We start from the raw sequence: 18,277 nt of genomic DNA, 5'->3' as shown, positions 1-18,277 counted from the left end.
CCAACTTCCGCCAGGTTGTTCATTACTTGTTCGTTATCTGGTAAACTCTGCCCTTTGGGAAGGGATGGAATGAGTAGCTAATGCATTACCAGTGAAATATCTGATGTTTATTAATGATGTGAGGATATCTTGCAAGAAGACATCAAGTTCAAACTTTCACATAGCAGTAGATCATACACTTAGGCTGAACACCATGATTTAAAAAGTGTACAGCTGACTGGTAAAAGCAAACTTAGAGCCTCTGAGCTTTTAAGAGTCCATTTCTCTGAGTGCTTCACGTAACTGGCCACAGAAGGAGGAAAACATCAAGGAGCTGCAGCAGTGTAAACATGAAATGCCAAAGAAGTTATTAAAATAGTACTTTATTTTATGAATAAAAACTAAACAGAATTAGGACATGGTTCTATTTTTTCTTTTTCCCCATTTCCTTTGAACTATTCTGATCACCTCTTTTTGAACCAAGGCCATATCTACCATTCCTGTGCTGATCCTGCCACTCACTCTCCAGCTGTCTCAGCATTTCTTGTGTGAGAAGTCCTTCACGCAGCAATCTGTTGGCAAGAGATCCACGCCCATGGCTTTTCAGATCCTCCTGCCTTGTAGCAGATCGATAGGTTTTCAAGTTCCTTCCTCTTCTTTCTCCCAGAACCTCCGCTGCAATAGAGAGTGCCCCTGTGGATTTTGCACCGTGACGGTCTGAAACCGCCCTGGTATCCCTCTTAGTCCTTGAAAGAGGAAAGTCTTCTGACATAACTGCTGCTGTGCCAGGGGCAGCTGCAGATTGCGAGGCTCGGATCAGCTTCGTGATGTTGCAGACACCGACTTGTATAATGTCGTCTAGTTTTTTCTGAATATCCCTTACGAGGACTGCATCGGGGAACATATCCATGAAGCGGTAACTGAAGAGAGGCAAAATAACACCCAATTAAGCCTTTTCACTAAAGGCCTGCTGACCGAGACGAAACTGAGATACATACTACATAAAGTAAAAGAAAAATTATTACGTGTTGTATGGGGAGGCCATTGTATTTTAAGTGGCACTTCAGCTGCTCCAGTCCAGGATCACCTTGTTTCTAACTTTCTCTGTCAGTCACAAACTGTTCTCTGCAGAACCCATGACTTGCTCCCACAACATAGCTACATTTGCCCTTGTCAAGATCCTCTAAAGGGCTGAAGGGGCCCATAGTGAACCACATACACACGGGCTTGAAGACACTGCTTTTCTAGGACTGTAAGCCATAAATATTAGGAAAAAAGAAAAATAAAAATGATTTTCAAGCACAAAGACAATACCTTAACCACAGATAGAGATCAAAAACATCATGAACAGCTTCAAGGTGTACAAGCTCCTTGATGTTCTTTGGAGCAGCTAATGGCCATTTGGTGTGCCGACAGAGCCAGTCAAACGTCAGAGGCTCATTTCTACTGAACTGTCTTGCAAACTGAAAAACAAGCAGATTCATTGAAGTCCTCAGTCAGGAAAGAGAAAATTCCAAATGAGTTAAATTCCCTTGAGTCTGTATACATAGAATACTCCAGAAAATACCTGCTTTGTTTTACACAGCCCAAATGCCATACATTCTTTTACTTAATTACTCAACACGGGAGTCACCTCTCCTTTCCAGGGCCTCATTAACACAATTTGTCCACAGGCCATGCAGCGTTACACAACAAAAGTATAGAGCTATCCAGAAAAGTGTAACACTGTAGGTATATGATTTCATCTAGCAAAGCAGATGGACTTTGTCTTTTTTGCTTCTCCTGCTCCTATTCTGTTAATTATCTTGTTTCAGAATCTCCAGGGTTGAGAAAATGTTAAATGTGTTCCCTGACTTAGGAAACACGCTACTCATAACCCAAACAGATTAATCTGCACTAGAAATCAGCCCTTCTGAGACCCAGACATCTCCGCTCTTTGACTAATAGATAAACCAGCCAAGTAAGATTTAAATTTAAAATTTTCAGGAGCATTGATGACTTGGAATAACTGCTTCCTAACTGGCTGGTGCCAGGAAGGTATTTTTGACAAGGATTGGGGCTTAAATTCACATAGGCATTCCCAACAGCCTATCTCCCTCCAACATCACATTATGCCCTTCTGCACCTTCATTACTTGGGGGATCTGAATGCTCAGTGTTTTCTTAATGAAGCACTTTTTTCTTTTTAAACTCTTTAAATCAATCAGTCATTTTTTAAAGAATATTATTAGCTGGTTTTATAAAGCACAAGTCAAACATCTGTGACATGAGGGCATCACATCAGCTTCATTATTACACTATTTCATGAAATCTTTAATGCAGTCTCTAAAAGGGGACAAAAGCAATACTGTCTAACAAAGTAACAGTCCCAAACAAAATTATTCACCCTGAAAAACTGGAATCAGATGACTACAAATTCCTCAAAATAATCACTCCAGGGGCACAGTGGAAAACAGTTCATCCAGGTGAATGTGAAATGACATAAGTGAAATGACATAAAAGCAACCTACAGCACTGTATTTTCTGGGGTTTTAATTCTACGTAACTGTATTATAACATCACCAATCACACTTAATCCCACATTCTTTTCTTTTGTTGACAAGCTAACACCTTGAATCAGTGGTATCTTGGTTTCTGAGGACTGCTTTTAGACACACCGTAGTGCAAAAGCTTAACAGTGCACAAGCGTCTTCGTAACACAATTCTGACCTCTCCCAGTTCAAAGATCACCTGCAAGGTAAGCAGTAGTAGGATTCTCCAAGGCAAACAGCAGAAAAGCTATCCAAATTCTAATTTACATCACACAAAATACGAATCAATTCTCAGAAGTTAAAAGCTTTGGCCAATAAAACGGTGAAGAATGCAATTTTAAATATATATAACTATTTTATATTACTGCCTGTGAGCACTTTAAGAATGCTCTCAAATGATCTGATGACAAAACCCACAATAAATATAGCAGCTAGATACAGTCTCAATGCACTGAGACCTGCTTGCTCCAATATAAATACCACATTTTTTGGAGGAAAAAAATAACTGACCTTCAACAACGTGGTACACACAAAAGGCTCTTTTCTGTTCAAGGGTGCAGTGCAGAAGACGTATCGTGATCGCAGATTTAGTGGAATGTGCTGAATCATATCTGCTAGAAATTTAAAGTCGTCGATATTGCAGACAAAGTAAAGCCCATCGACTTGTGAGAGACTCACAAAAATATCCTGTGAAAACATAACCAAATGAAGAGGATGTTACTACAGGAAAGGGCTGTTAAACTTTGTATTCCAAACCAAAAAATTATTTAGTGTTTCAAAGGCTAGTTATACTGAAAGAACAGTTAAAAATATCAAATTTGACCGCAGTAATAAAAAAGGGGGCAGGGGAGTTCCCTCTACACTTTTAACAGGATTTTCATTAAATTCTCTTAACAGAGGATCAGAGGAGAAGACACAACAGACTCTGCTTTTATTTAAGAATTTTGAATTAGTCTCCTAAGTAACAAATACGGTGTTCTGGAAGTGTACATTTTAGTTAGAAAGAACACCATCAGAGGAACCAGTTACTACTCTGTTTAGAACTTGTTCTAAGTTTGTCACCTAGCATGACCCAAAAAGCTACTAACTTTACAGCACAAAATTAAATAATTGAGGTATTTTTAGCGCAATGTCAGGAATGGATCTATTTTAGGAAGAAAGAAATCACAAGATAAATACAGTATTGCAATAGAGGAGTTCAAAGAATACCTGAAACGCGTCCAAGGCAGGAGATGCCACTGCACATTGCAGGGGGAATTTTTATGGGCCCCCAAAATTATTTCTCTAGCGTAAATCTTCCACAGATTTTTTAGAAGATCTTTAAAAAAACACTGACCTTCTTAATTAAATATGTGACTGAATACTTAAGAAATAAATAATAACTTTTTTTTTATTATTTTAATACTTCTATCCTAGCCCAGAAATTCTCAACAGTAAATTTTTAAAGATGAGCCGTTAACCTACAAACCTAAGTCTTCCAGGAGGTCTCCAACTACAATCTTTTACCTCGAGGTTAGAAATCATACACTTTGCTACATAACAGCACATCAGCAGAGAACAATAATACACATTCAAATCCATGAAAGTTGCCACGAATTTCTCAGTGTACTGAAAACTGATACTATTTTTTAAATGTAACATTGGAAGCTTGATTTCTACTTTAAAAGGTTTAGGCCCTTCCAAAAATTCCACCATCCAGCTAATGATGAGATCTAGCAGATCCAACAAAATCTGTTTTCTCAAAGTTAAGCAGACACTGTTTTACCATAAAGACCACAGAACCAGGAAAAAAAAATCAGGTAGCTCTCAGATGTACAGAAATCTGACAGGACCAGCCCAGTTCCCTAGGAATTTTCACATAAATTTATCAAAATTTCAGACCAAAAAGTCTACATTTAAAATACAGGAAAGATGAAATTAAAAGGTTGCTGCACACTCTCCAAACACATGTAAACATATTTACCTGCTTCAACAGCCTTCAAGTTTGTTATAACAAAGAAAAGTTAAGCATTCTAAATGTATTTGCAGTCACTGCTGTGGTTGAGAGAAAAAGCCAACTGATAAAAGATACAAAGCTGTCTGTTAGATTCCCAAAGTGCATGTTCATACAAAAGCAGTTACTATAAGCAATGCCCAATTTTCAAAGCAGAAGCTAATATTGTGATCATTCTTACAATTAGATTGGATAGAGTGGCATCAGGAAGATGATAAGCAAACATTTCTATCTGCTCAGGAGTAGGATGTAGGCCAGCTGCCTAAAGGGAAAACAAAGACAAAAAATTCCATTAATTCTCAATATCATTCTTCAGTTAGTGCATCAGAAACAAAATCTAGAAAGACAAAATGCAAGAAACCAAAGCACCCTACAGAGTCCAATTTATTTAGCACATTTTTCTGGAACTTAAGAACTTTTGTACCTGAGCTTTTTATTCTTAAAACAGCAGCTTCAATATAAATGAAATATTGCAAGCCTCCAAATGGGACATACATTCAAAGTCACTCCAGCACGACACAATCCATTTTTATTACTACTTGTAAACAGACACAAGGCAAAATAATTTGGGATCAGAACACGGCAAAACAGCTCCAGAGCACATCTGTACAAACTGAGTACTGAGCCTCTTCTTACCTTCACAGGGCGCACAGGCTCACTCAAAATTTCCTTCAGCTGCACGAGGTCATCACGATGCATTGTAGTGACTTCGCCTTGTTTGAAGGATGAGCCGTAACGCCCAGCTCTGCCTGCGATTTGTAGAGCCTGAGAGGTTGTGATGGAGTCTATTTCCTTTTCTCCCTTCTCATTGATAGTTGGCTTTACTATAGAGTTAAAAATTATTCTTTTTATACACCTGAAACATTTGAACAAAAACAAAGAGGAATCCTTTTTTGTAAATTATTTCCATTATACAACCTAGTACAGAAAAATGAAAGCCTTTTTTTTTTTTTGTGAGCTTTTTTCCCTTCATAAATTAAGGGAACACAGATACTACTTATGGACACAGTATATTCAAAAGGGCGGCATAAGACTGCTGCTTAGTTGCAGGAGAATCATCATCCCTACACATATCAATCATATTTAATAAGGTCACAATCCATCCATCATCATCACCTGCCTCAGTAGTTTATCGCAATGTGACTGCATTGCCTTCAACAACAAAATACATCTGAAACTCGACTGAACTTGCTCTGCATTTCAGAAATGCAAGAGACTGATGCTCTGACAACCTACCACATCCAACTCCAGTGAATCAAAAGGATCTTAGCAGTGCCTACTACCACACAGGATTAGGCCAAGTGAGCTATTCAACTCTTAGAATCAGTTTTAAAATTAAACCTTAGTTCTACTCCATCAAATCGATCATTAATTTAGAATTAAAACATATGTACTGTGTTATCTAGATATAGCAGACATCTAGCCAAATTAGTCAAACTGGGAAGAAACAAGTGAGGAAATTAATGCAGGCATCACACCTAGGGGAAAAAAAAAACAACCCAACAACAAAAATCCACACAGCATACCATAACTTGCTCCAAGTACTTACAAATTGAGTCCCATTCCAATTGCATCTGTAGCAACTAAAATTTTGCAGGGATCATCAGGATCATTGAACTTCTTCGCCTGTTCAAGCTTCGTTCCTAAAACAGAATGACAAAACACTTCCCATAGCAAACTCTACTTACAAAACAAAGACAACATATCACTAAGCCAAATTGCCCTATAATAGGCTGACAAAAAAAAAAAAAGATATTTGGCTGTTGTTGGGTGAAGGGGTCAGGAAGGACTTAAATCATTCCCAAAGCTGTGGATAGACCTCACCTAATTACATCTATCCAAAGATCAATATTAAGTACATAATAAAGGTCTAATCCCAAGATTAAAACACCAGTCAGTGAAAGTTGATTACTTTCTCTAACCATAGAGATGCAAAACTAGGAAAACTTGTACTGCTTAATTTTATAAAGCTTTTTCCAAAAAAGCAGCAAGAAGAAAAATGTCCTCTTAAAAATAAAAGGAAGAGTGCTTTACCTGGCGGCAGACTGCCATATATGACAGCACATTCTAATCCTCTGGCTTCAACCTGTCGACTGACCGAATAAATGTCATTCTTACTGAAACAGACAATGCAGTCCCCCGGCTGGAGGTTATCTAAAGATTCTAAGGCATAATCCAGCACAGTAAGAGGAGTGAGTCTCTTGTAGTTTCGGACCTAGAATCAAAGGAGATGTCAAAAAAAAAATGTTTTTAAATGAAAAATTCCTGTGGAATATTGGCCAGCATGGTTATTATCACAACGGATTGTAATGCTGAGGGACCTCTCAGAGTCCTGAGGGAATAACTACTGGGGAGAAGGTGACGTACACCTTATGTATTTGCATACTTGCAGCACTTCCCAAGCTGAGAACTATACGGCCTTTCCAAGAAACAGAAGAACTACGTATTTTTACAGATAAACTAGATTCAAGAAAAGAAGCATACAGACTATGCAGCAACTCTATCAAGAAATGAGAGTCTGTTTTCACTGTCATATGAATGCTGTAACTGGACCCCTTTCAGAATTACACGCCCTACCACACACAGATATTTAAAACTACAGCTAATTCACCAGGAAATCATGCAGGCTGGACTTTCTTAGGCCCAAATTTTATGTTTTTAAATACCTCTCACAAAGAAATCTTCCCAAGGAAAAAAAAAAAAAAAGAATTTATGACAGTAAAGTTGGTTTTCAGAGATCTTTCAATCACTTTCTTCTGAAGATCTTAGCTCTTTTAACTCCCTTCCTCCCTCCTCCTCAGTGATACCCTCAAAAGAACCTAAATTTTAGCTTTTTTTCCAGCAAGAACCTGATGTTCTGCCTGTAACTTTACAGAAATAAAAAGCTTACTTCAACTTCCTCCCCTGTGGTGTACATGAGCTCTGTCACCAAGTCAATAGCAGCAGGTTCTCCACAAACGTGGATTTCTTCCGCACAGAGTCCTGAACAAGATCCAATAAAATGCAATATGTTACATATTTATAGACAACAGTAGCTTTAGCTGACTTTTAAGTTACCCAAAAATTACATTTTGCTTGCTAGACTCATCAATGAGGACTGTATTTCACCTCCTTCAACATCCCAAATCAGCACCTAAATCCTCTCCCATAATACACTACTTCCTTAGTGCTGCTCCTGATCTCATATCAGCAAGTGATGCCTGGAAATCCACAAGTATAACAATCAGAGCAATTAAGATCATATGAAGAAACAATACTCACTTTTCTTTTGCATCACGTATTGTAACCACTTATGAATAAACTGACTGCTAAGCTTGAATTTAATGTGCCATTTATAGTCACATTAAACTAACACAAACAAGCTTACCTAGAAGGGCTCTTGTCCAAGCCCATCCTCTGGCAGGATCTCTGATCATCTGAATTTCATCAATCACAGCAACTTCATCTTAAAACAAAAAAGAAAAATATGATGCGCCAAGGAACAGGATCCAGAAGAGCAATACAATACAGGAAGGAACTCAAAGGCTTTCTAAAAAAGGTTGCTCAAAGGAAGTTAATCCTTTACCACCGAAAAGCTATTCTGAGATGATCCAGGTTTTATTAAATGCTTTAACATAGTTCAGAAATTGTTCAAATAGGAGTGAAAAGGAATAGCTCGGCTACTTCAGAGTCCAAGCAATAATACACATAAAGATACCACAGATATGACTGAAACAATTATGTGTACATACAAGGCGTATTAGTGCTGCACATTTCAATGGTACAAGCAATATGAGGAGCTTGTCTGGCATCTTCATTGGCATACACACGCTCTTCTCCTGTCACCAAGTCACATGGCACATTCTAAAGGAATTCAGAAAACTCATGTTAAGTTTCTTTAATATAACAGAATCCCCTTTCCAAAGCTGTGGGAGGGAGGGCAAATCAGTTTATTAAAATAGTTTCTAAGACAATATAACGGAAGCTATCCAGGAAATAACTACTCTGCCTTTGAGACTTGTGCCCTGTATTTAAGTACTATCAGACTGAAGGGTATAATGAAGAGGTAGTATCTGTAATTAAATGCCCTTCCCTACTCCTGCAGGAGATTACATCTTCCTCCAAGCATTTCAGAGCTGTCGCATCTGAAACAAAAGAACTGTCAGAACAGCTGTAGCACAAGGGGCTAATAAAGCAAGGCCCAGCAGTGAAGGAGCCTTGTGAGCACCAGCCTCCTCCAGTTCGTTTGGTGATTGCCCTGTTGGGTGTCTCACCTGCTGCCTTATACTCACACAGCAAGAGTTCATGAGGACTAGCTGTGAGAGACAGCAGGGGCCACCACCCTCTGTCAGCTCTACACTCGCTCAATCTCAGGCAGATGGCTGCTCCTTCCATACCTACAGCCACCTGTAGACCCACACAGGAAGCCCTATTCAAGCCTCAAGGGCTATATATGATCCATGCGCTGCCAAGTGAAAAATCCTCACACACACTAAACACATGGGAAAAGAGCACAGTAATTACTAACAGGGAACATCACTACTTGGTATCCGCAATCACTACGCAGTACACGTTACAGATATCTCCTAGGACAAGCTGATCTTTCTTATGTGTTGCTTTGATAAACCACTAATAGGAATTACAAATTCTAAATATAGACTTATCAAAAAGGGAGAAATGACAAGATCATTTGGTAAACACTACTGTACATACACACTATGCTGCATTAACATGTGATGTGTTATTGTAATGCTTCAGAACTGGTGTGGTTCTGTGCAGCTGGAAACACAACTGGTGAGGAGCCTTCAAAAAGATGCTGGAAGCAATAAAAAAAGTACTAATGAAAGCTTCCTCTAGGGACCTGATATAGGGCACTTTTCTGCAACTCAAGACATCCGAAGCTGCAGAACTTTTGCTTAGATGGTTGAATGAAATATATTTAAACATTGAAGCATAAAGTTGGGGTGAGTTAAGCATGGGTAATTTCTTGTGTACAAGCTAAAATAAAGGTCATGGGCAAAAGAAGCCACAGTTTCCATGCTGAAAATGCTAACAGTAGAACCTAGCTAAACCCAGGGAGGAAAAAATTACAGGGAAATAAAGGCAGGCTACAGGGATGATTGCATGGCATGTGCTTTGGCAAAAGTGATGTTCCATTTGGGGAAATGATGTTCCATTCTGTTTGCCTAAAGCAGAAATGCACAACTGGTAGTCACAGGAGCTGACAGTACTGCAAAGCAAAGGCACAACTGCTTCATAGACTACCTTAAGCAACTACAGTACTTTACAAACATGCATTCATAAGATTTTTCCTGTGCAAAGGATGTAGATAAGTAATATAACATACTGACAGCATCATTACTCTTTTGGAAGATCTCATGAGCCAGAAGTTTTAGCGGACCGCAGTATATTCCAGATTTTGCTGACAAAAATCTCTGGATAGCATGGTAAGTTTTTCCACTGTTTGTAGGACCAGCATGGAATATTATCTTTCTCTGAATAGCTCTGGCATCTGGATACCTAAAACATACATATAAAAGCAGACCTGTTGAACATTTATCTGGTGTTCTGGATACTGATTCAGGGGAAACTGCAAATTAGCTTAAACATTTACTTACTAATAGACTTTTTAATGTGTGTTGAAAGCAAAAAGATCAAGTTCTTAAACAGAGACAATATAAAGAAGGTACTATGTCTTATACATTCGTCTTCTAAATCATACAATGCTTTCAAAGATTTAGAGTGGAATTCACACATTGTGTTCAAAATAATCCTCGTTATTGTGGTCTCTCTTCTTGAGAATATTAACAGTTTAATGTTCTCCTGCACTACCTCCCAGAGACAGAGGGAAGACAGCTTTCTGGAAAGGCAATACCTACTCAGCAACTTTCATAGCTGATATAATCTTATTTTCCTTTTAAATGATTGCAATACATCTTGTAACAAAAAGAATTCCCAACATAAAATATTGTAAAAACAGAGAAATGGAACTGAAAGTATAGTGCAATTACACATCATAAAGCTTAAGTCCAGAGACTATGAAATTCTATGATGCTAAGAAGACACTGCGACCACTTAAACACACTGACCAGTTGGGCGGCAATCTTAAATCACTGATCTTGCGCAGATCATCCATACAGTCCAGCATCGGAAAGATCTGCTTTGCATGCCTCAAGAAAAATGGGAAGAGATCATCCACGTGACCTAGAAGACAAACCCTTTTAAGAAAGTTTGCTAGCTTGTCTGAAGGTGTGTATCCTACATAATTCACTCAGCTTCTGGCTCTCTGCAAAGTTCAATAACTACCTCAATGGCAGAAAGACAAACTAAAATGAGTACATGGACTCATTAAGCATATCAAATAGCATGGGGAAAAAAAAAAAATCTAATTTCAGTATATTCACTCTGGCTAGCCTACATGTCTAAGAACTTCTAAACAAAATGAGAAGCTATGGAAAAGCTAGATGAGAAATAGCTTTTCTGTCCTAAAGAAGACTTTAGCCTTTTCTTCTTAAATTCATATGCTGCCTTAGAATAAAATAAAAGCTTCCAAAATGCTTTTATGAATAAACAGAGAAAAAGAGAATAGTTTGTAGCTTCCCTAAGCTATTAAGACTTGGGTTGCTGGTTCAAAATTGTGAATCTACAATCCCTAGGTGAGAAAACAAAAATAGAAAAATCAACTCAGAAGAGACACACGGGTTTAATCTTCTGAATGTTTGCAGAGTAGACATGTGGCCTTAAAAGTCTCATTTCAGGTCACACTCGCAATTGTCCAACTCTCAGAGAATTTCAAATAGCTCTCTGGGTCTAAAAAACTTATAATCAAATACATACACACGGGGCGGGGGGGGAAGCAGTATTTGGGGTTTTTTACTTAAAATTGAGAATTAGTAATCAATGAATCAAAATTATTGTGAAGAATTTAAAGAACTTAAAAACTGTAGTATTTTCAATTATTATCCCTGGACAAGCAAAACTCAACTAAAATACTTCAAAACTGCCACAATAACAACCCTTTACACTCCTGTGTACGTGAGTTTTGAGGCACACATAAACAATGCTCATATATAAGTAAATAAGGAATGGAAGTGAGGAAATCATGTGGAAGATTTTATGCACAACTAATATAAAAAGACACTTTAAATTTCCTAAGAAGGTGAACATTTAAAATCTACACATTTACATTTTAAGACAAAACTAGTGGCCACTGTAACCATTAAATTACTGTCATTAAAAACATGCATAACTTTGCCAAAGTTCTGAAGCTCAGCCTGGAGAAGGCTGTTTCTCCTGTTACCAGCTAGCATCACCTCTTGGTTAAATGCTGTTAATTACAACACATAATGCAGTAAGCAAGCAAACAACACTCATTTCTGTTAGTGCCACACAGAAACAGAGCACAGTCGTGGAGCTGTATTCCCAAGTACTTAAAGTCACCTGGCCAGGAAAAAGCTCTCAAAGTGCCCCCTAGTGACTACTGAATTTTTAAGAGAGGAATAAACTGAACAGCACTATTATCATTTCAGTAATGAACAGATGCTATAAAACGACAGGCTGCTTCTTTCTAAGACCTCCACCTCTTTTGTTTCCACTTCAGAAAACTAAAGGACAGAACACTCCATAGGATGGGCATAAATGTTTCAGAAGGGGAAGCAGTGATTTTTAACCTCTTTTACAGAACAGTAGGGAGCTCCTCAGGTACACAGGTAAGCATACAGGTCAAAGACAAGAAAAGAAATGCACATTTTACTTTACAAGCACTCCAGATACTTGCCTGCACCACAGCATATATCATTGAGAATAATATGCAAATCAGCACTCACAGAACTGGATTCCATGATATACTTCCTAAAGCTTATAAACGCTTGGTGAAACAGGCGAGCTGCAAAAAAAAAAAAAAAAGAAACAAAGCAAATGTGACTGGGATCACAAAGCTATATTTGTAAACACCCAACAAAACACTGAAGTAGCCCATTAAAAACCCACACCTTAACATGAGATATTACAAGTAAATACAAAGGTTATTTGAAACGAGTAGCCGAGACAACCCAAACAAGCAGTGCTGTGAGACCCATAAAAGTCAGATCTACCTAATACTATATCCAAATAAAAACAGATTTCACATTTTAAAAAAAACTTAGAATATTTTCTTACCATCTAATCCATTTTCCGCTCCTAGTCTTTGGATTTCTTTTCTTTTGTAGAACTTATTTAAGTTTTTTAGGACTTCACCTGCAGAAAGAAAGTAACATTTTTTTTTTAGCTTGCTCAAAAATAAATCAATTCTGCTTACCTGAAGGTCACGGCTCATAGTCCCATTACTTTGGAGAGAGGGAGTCTTTGCCATGCTGAACAGACTCAAATGATTTCTCCCTAAATTAAATACAATTAATGATTGAGCCTATTGTGGACAAGGACAATCTTCAACTGCAGCAGAGTAAGAACTGCCCTGAAGATAAGGTCAGTATTTGAGAGACACTCTTTCTGGTACTTGATAGAAAAACATAAAGGTGGGAACCTGCAGCCAACATGTTATGGAACAAACCAATTAAGGTTTGGGAGTGTTTTTTGTTTGCTTTTTATCAGCACCTATCAGGAAACAGCAGGTTTTAACGTGAAAAGTGAATCTGCTTAAACCACTCGGTGACAGCTTTTACCAAACATCCTGAGAGAACCTCCCTCCACGCTGCTTCCAAGACACTCTCCAGAAAGATCAGGCAAACCAGATGCAGTATTCATCCCATTTGTCAGGCCAAATAAAGGAGTAGAGAAAAAAACTTAACAGACTTTCTTCATATATATCACAAATCACTCAGATTTGTTCATATAAAATCTCTTATTATAGAGTTATTAATAAATGCATTCCCTCCCCTGAAATGCAAAGTCAGAGTTGCAAAAGAACTGTATTTACTAATGTATGCTCTGAATTTAGTTTATTAAATGTTAATCACAATGACAAAATTGTGTCCCCTCCCCATCTATAGCATCACGTATCTGTGACATCAGAAATTCACACCAACCTAGCAAACGTCATGAGCACCTATCCATAAACTTACGTTATTGTCAAAATTCAAGTCTCCAAACTCTATATAATAAAACGCTAGGACTCACACATAAGGCAGCACACCACTGAACTGCCAGCACAAGTGACTGAAAACAGCACTGCCAAGCTCTACTCTCTGCAATTAACTCCATAACTCTTTGAAGTCTCTGCCACAACATGGACAGCTTCCCATGAGATCAACCTTACCTCTCTTTCTAAAAAACTATACTCTACAACAGAGATAACCCACTTAGCAGAATGAAAACCGTCAGGTGACAAGAATATGGCAAAACTCAACTGCAGGCAAAGCCAGAAGCACAAGAGACTCAGTGGCTCTATCCCATACCCCGTGCATGGTTACAGTAGTCTATTGACAGATTAACTTACAGTCTGAAATGTTCACAAAGGTAACTAAGCGAGACTCTCAGCAGGCTTACATTTACTACACAGGCATCCATACTCTCATCAGAAAATGTTTAAGGGCCTGGAAAGCAAAGACAGCTGGGAAAACACTGCACTAGAAGAAAGCACGGGGCTAAATTCTCTTCAGAGCTCCCATAGAATTTATGACAGTTAACACATCCTCAGCCATGTAGATAAATTCACAACCTACTGGCCTTACCAGATGAAAAGGTCAATGCCAGAACATGTTACTATCCAAGGCAACATGACACCGGGACCATCGCAGCCCTCAACATCCAAGGTCATGATCCTTCCTAAGCACAAATACTCGTCTTAACAATAAGGTATATCAAAACAAAACAAAGCTGGCATTGCAGTCTAACTCGACATGCCCACAGTTTAGTCCAACTGCATGTAGTATTAAATATTTCTACAGCAACAGCTAGCAATCACCTACTCAGATCTGTCCTGGCTCTACTATTACCCTTTTTACCATTCACTCCTGTTTTAAGATTTCCCTTTCTTTACCATTTCCCCATTCTGGAACAGTATTTTAGCTCTTAGTCCTCAATTACTTTGACTTCTCAGCAGCACCTTTTTAAGGTTCTGTGTAAAAACATGGCCTGACTCTGCAGCATCAGGTTCATTCAGATGTTTCAGCCCTATTTGCAGGAAGACTTTTCAGTCATTATCCTGCATCTGAGACAACAGCCCCTTTCAGAACACCTGCATGCTACCACTAGGGCAGTTGAGCTGCTTTATTGCAGCTGCAGAACTATTTGTCTTCTATTGTCCAGTCCAAGTGATCTTGTGCATCTGACTGATCCAGTTGTTCTGGTGCCTCTTGTTTCTGATGCATGAGTCGCTGACAATACCTCTTCTTTTCTAGCTTACATTTGTCACCAGTAAGCACAGCCCCGTGGTCCTACAACTGAAGTCGCAGAATTGACATTCCATGTGACAACTGAGCATTAGGGCTCCAAATCAACGACCATATCAAGGATCCTGTGATGCCCATGAAGAGTGCTGATCGGTCATACAGTAGATTTTTCTGTTTACATTTATTTAAAAATCGTTAATGGATCATCTCCATACCAGGAGGGCCACATTTAAACCAAACCTAATTTGTGCTGCCCACTGACTTGGCAATTCAGGTCTAGTACTGAAGATCACGAAGCCAGGTACCAATCTTTCAACCTGGGTACTGACTGGACATCACTTACCCTTGTGACATCTTCTCTCATTGCTCTTTGCGCTCCTTTTTTGATACTACATGCATGAGCAGACCTCTTGTCCCTTTCACCCTCCTACCTCATTTTAACAACACGGTTTCTTTTTTCTTTTTACATAACTGCTCCTTAGATATTTCACTATAACGTGTTCAAGTGTTACCTACTCACTCAACAATTAGCTTGCTTGATGAGGCAATCATACAAGGGGTTTAGCAAACAGCTACTTAGATCATAAATCATTCCATCATACAGTAACTTCTATTGTTAACCATAACACTGTGCATTTGGGCTTTTCTCGAGGGCATCATCATCATACAAATATATCAGAAACATTACTAATGTAAAAGCAATGAAAGGCTACAGAAAGACCTATCCTGCCATCATGTCTGTAAGAAAAGCTCAACCACAAAGCTCCTTCTAACTGCAACCCACCTGCTGCACAAAAATTGAACGCACACACCACCACTCACAAGGATCTACTTCCTACGAAGTCACAGAAAACAGATGCAGCTGTGAATGAATGCCACTACACGCCATTAAGTGGCAGGTTTGTTAGAAAGATTTTGCAAAAGCAAGTTTCTAAAAAGCTTCTGTTACACTGACAGTGCTTGACTAGTGTGAAAACTAGAAGCGCTGTCTCCCTTCAGCAAGTAACAAGCTAACAAGGTGAATCACGCTGGAATTATGCGCACTGTAAGTAACAAAGTTGCTTCACAAGCTGTAGTCAGAAAGCCTGTCAATACAAAATTTTCTTTAACAAAGCTAGTTCAGCATTTGACAGTAGAATCTGACAGAGTATCTCCATTGAAATTATTAAAAAAAACACAGGTGCGTGATCCCGTGTGTGGTCAGAATCTGAGGCAGGGAAGTAGAGGAAGACTTTATTTCATGAAAAATAACAGATGATATTTGCTAAGGAAGGTCTCTTTCCTCTTCAACATTATTGATGGGTTTCAAAAAACAAAATTACTGACAGCGCTACAGGCCAAGCAGCCAGATGAGCAGCATAGTGGTCACTTGGCTGGTATCCCTTGCAAGCCTCCCAGGCTGTTCGAAGCAATGAATTTTCACCTGTGGGAACATAAATAATTTTAGCCAATCTGTTCTCTCCCAACAACTCAGCAGAGGCCAAACAGAAACTATATTTATTTTCCCAGAGCATCTTAGTTGCAACTTTGAAGAAATCGAACATAACCACTTATGTAATAAATAAGTAAGATGCCACCGTTAATGTTTATTGGCATCTGAGGAATGCACTACTAATTAAGCTGACACTCGAAAGACAAGTCTGAAAATGACACTTTTTTTTTTTGCATTACAGCTGTTCAGGATTTCCCTCCTAGCTAGGTTTTTTAGCTGTCAGGGCCAGGTACTCTTTTCTTAAGGGCTCTGAACAAACTAAGATCATTTTCCCATGCCTCCCATACCTGGAGTTAACACAAATAATATGCCATCAGAACACTTAATTAGGAGAACGTATGAAGAAGAAGAAAAGATTCTATTCACACCCTCAGTGCTTTGGGATCACCAAGCAACAAAAGGAGCAAGAACTTGGTTCTTATTTACCGAGTTTTTAAAGATAGTGTTCTGGCACAGACAAATAAAAGAAGACCTTTCCTGAGCAGAAGACTGAACACAGATGAAGAACAAACAGGATGTATGGTTTATAATTGAAAAAAAAAAAAACCACTGAAAAAGCAGTTACAACTCACTCAATGGTTCTTGAGATATAAGTACATATAAGACATCAAAGAACAGAAATATAGAGCATCTAAAGGTCAACAATAGAATTTCTTCTCTGTTTCTACTTAAATGTCAAAAAATTAGTACGTCAGGTAAAATGACAGGACATATACCTAGTAGACAGACAAAAGAGAACATAAAACATTGAGAAAGATGTTATTTTACCTCAAGACTGAAGTTCAAACACTCTCTTCTGCTTCTGACATACTCAGCAGCTCTCCTAACAGAGGGCACTGAAGCAGTTCAACACAACTTTCCCAGTCGATACACAGAAACCTACACTTAACATTTACTTGCTCATACTTTAAGATGTGCAAACCCAAGAATACGCAAACAGACCTGTACTGTTCTAACTGAAAGTTAAATTTCTAACACTGATGGCCAAGAACTAGAAATACCAAATGCTTTGCCCAATTTTGATTTAGGCACTTTCACATACAGACGATGCTCTTCTGTCTGTAATACCAATTATTATATATTATTATATAGAGATAATATTATATTATTATATAGAGAAAACTACGATTTCTGAGTTCAGAGAGAGTTATGGTTTCGGAACGCCACAGGATTTGAGTTTAGCCTGGGACCTGTCCCCACGCCAAGCACCTTTACCCTGGCTGCGCAGAAACAGGGATTGGAGGAACTGGGCCAACAGATTTTCCCTCTTGGTATAAAAAAAACTCACTACTGGCCCTATGACCTCACCTGAAAGCTTTTATCCCACTCTCACCATCGCGGTCACTGGTCAGGCCAGGCCATCTCCCCCCCCCCCCCCCCCCCCGAGAAAACCCCGGGAAACAACCAGAACGGAGCCGGCCGGTTCCTCCCCGCCCTCACCAGGAGACGGGGGGTGGCAGCGGGGCAGCACGCCTCCGGTCCTGGCGGGAAGAGGCCGGGCAAGGCCTGCGCCGACCCTGCCCGCCGCCGCCTCACGGTTCCTTCCCGCCGCCTCAGGGCGGCCCACACTCACCCTTATCGAGGGGCCGCGTGAGCTCGGCCCCCACATCTTCCTCGGCCGCGTCGCCGACGGGCTTCAGCGGCACGGGCACGAAGAGAGAGGTGTCGGGGGCCCGGGAGCTGCCGTCCCCGCCGGCTGAGGAGGAGGCGGCGGCAGCAGAGGCTGCGGGGCGCAGGCGGGCGGCGGCGGCCCGGCCATGGCGGGGGACGAGCCCCGCGCGCGCCGGGAGCCGCAGCAGCGGCCACGCGCACCGCCTCATCGGCAGCGAAGGGCAGCGGCGGCGGCGGCGCGGGCCTGGCGCGTCATCCACCCGCGACGGAGGCAGCGGCCGTCCGGCCCCCGCCGCGCATGCGCAGCACCGCCCGCGCCGGGCCCCTCCGTCCCCTGAGGGAAGAGGGCCGGGTTGGGGGGGGGG

At 39.9% G+C, this 18,277-nt stretch overlaps 1 protein-coding gene across 1 annotated transcript; it reads right to left on the bottom strand.

Moving 5' to 3' along the window:
• Window positions 1–87: 87 nt before the first annotated feature.
• SUPV3L1 (Suv3 like RNA helicase) lies at window positions 88–18,157 on the bottom strand. Its single transcript, XM_074154756.1, has 15 exons — window positions 17,875–18,157; window positions 12,639–12,716; window positions 12,259–12,366; window positions 10,571–10,685; window positions 9,833–10,001; window positions 8,234–8,345; window positions 7,870–7,947; window positions 7,393–7,484; window positions 6,537–6,717; window positions 6,052–6,145; window positions 5,139–5,358; window positions 4,684–4,764; window positions 3,020–3,196; window positions 1,294–1,442; window positions 88–899 (listed from the first exon to the last, which is right to left on the bottom strand). Exons 1-15 carry the CDS (start codon window positions 18,119–18,121, stop codon window positions 404–406), a joined length of 2,397 nt encoding a protein of 798 aa, XP_074010857.1. The 5' UTR covers window positions 18,122–18,157; the 3' UTR covers window positions 88–403.
• Window positions 18,158–18,277: the final 120 nt, after the last annotated feature.

The sequence above is a fragment of the Numenius arquata genome, chromosome 10, assembly GCF_964106895.1.
Source record: "Numenius arquata chromosome 10, bNumArq3.hap1.1, whole genome shotgun sequence".
Taxonomy (NCBI): domain Eukaryota; kingdom Metazoa; phylum Chordata; class Aves; order Charadriiformes; family Scolopacidae; genus Numenius; species Numenius arquata.
This window is presented reverse-complemented; position numbering and strand designations above follow the sequence as displayed.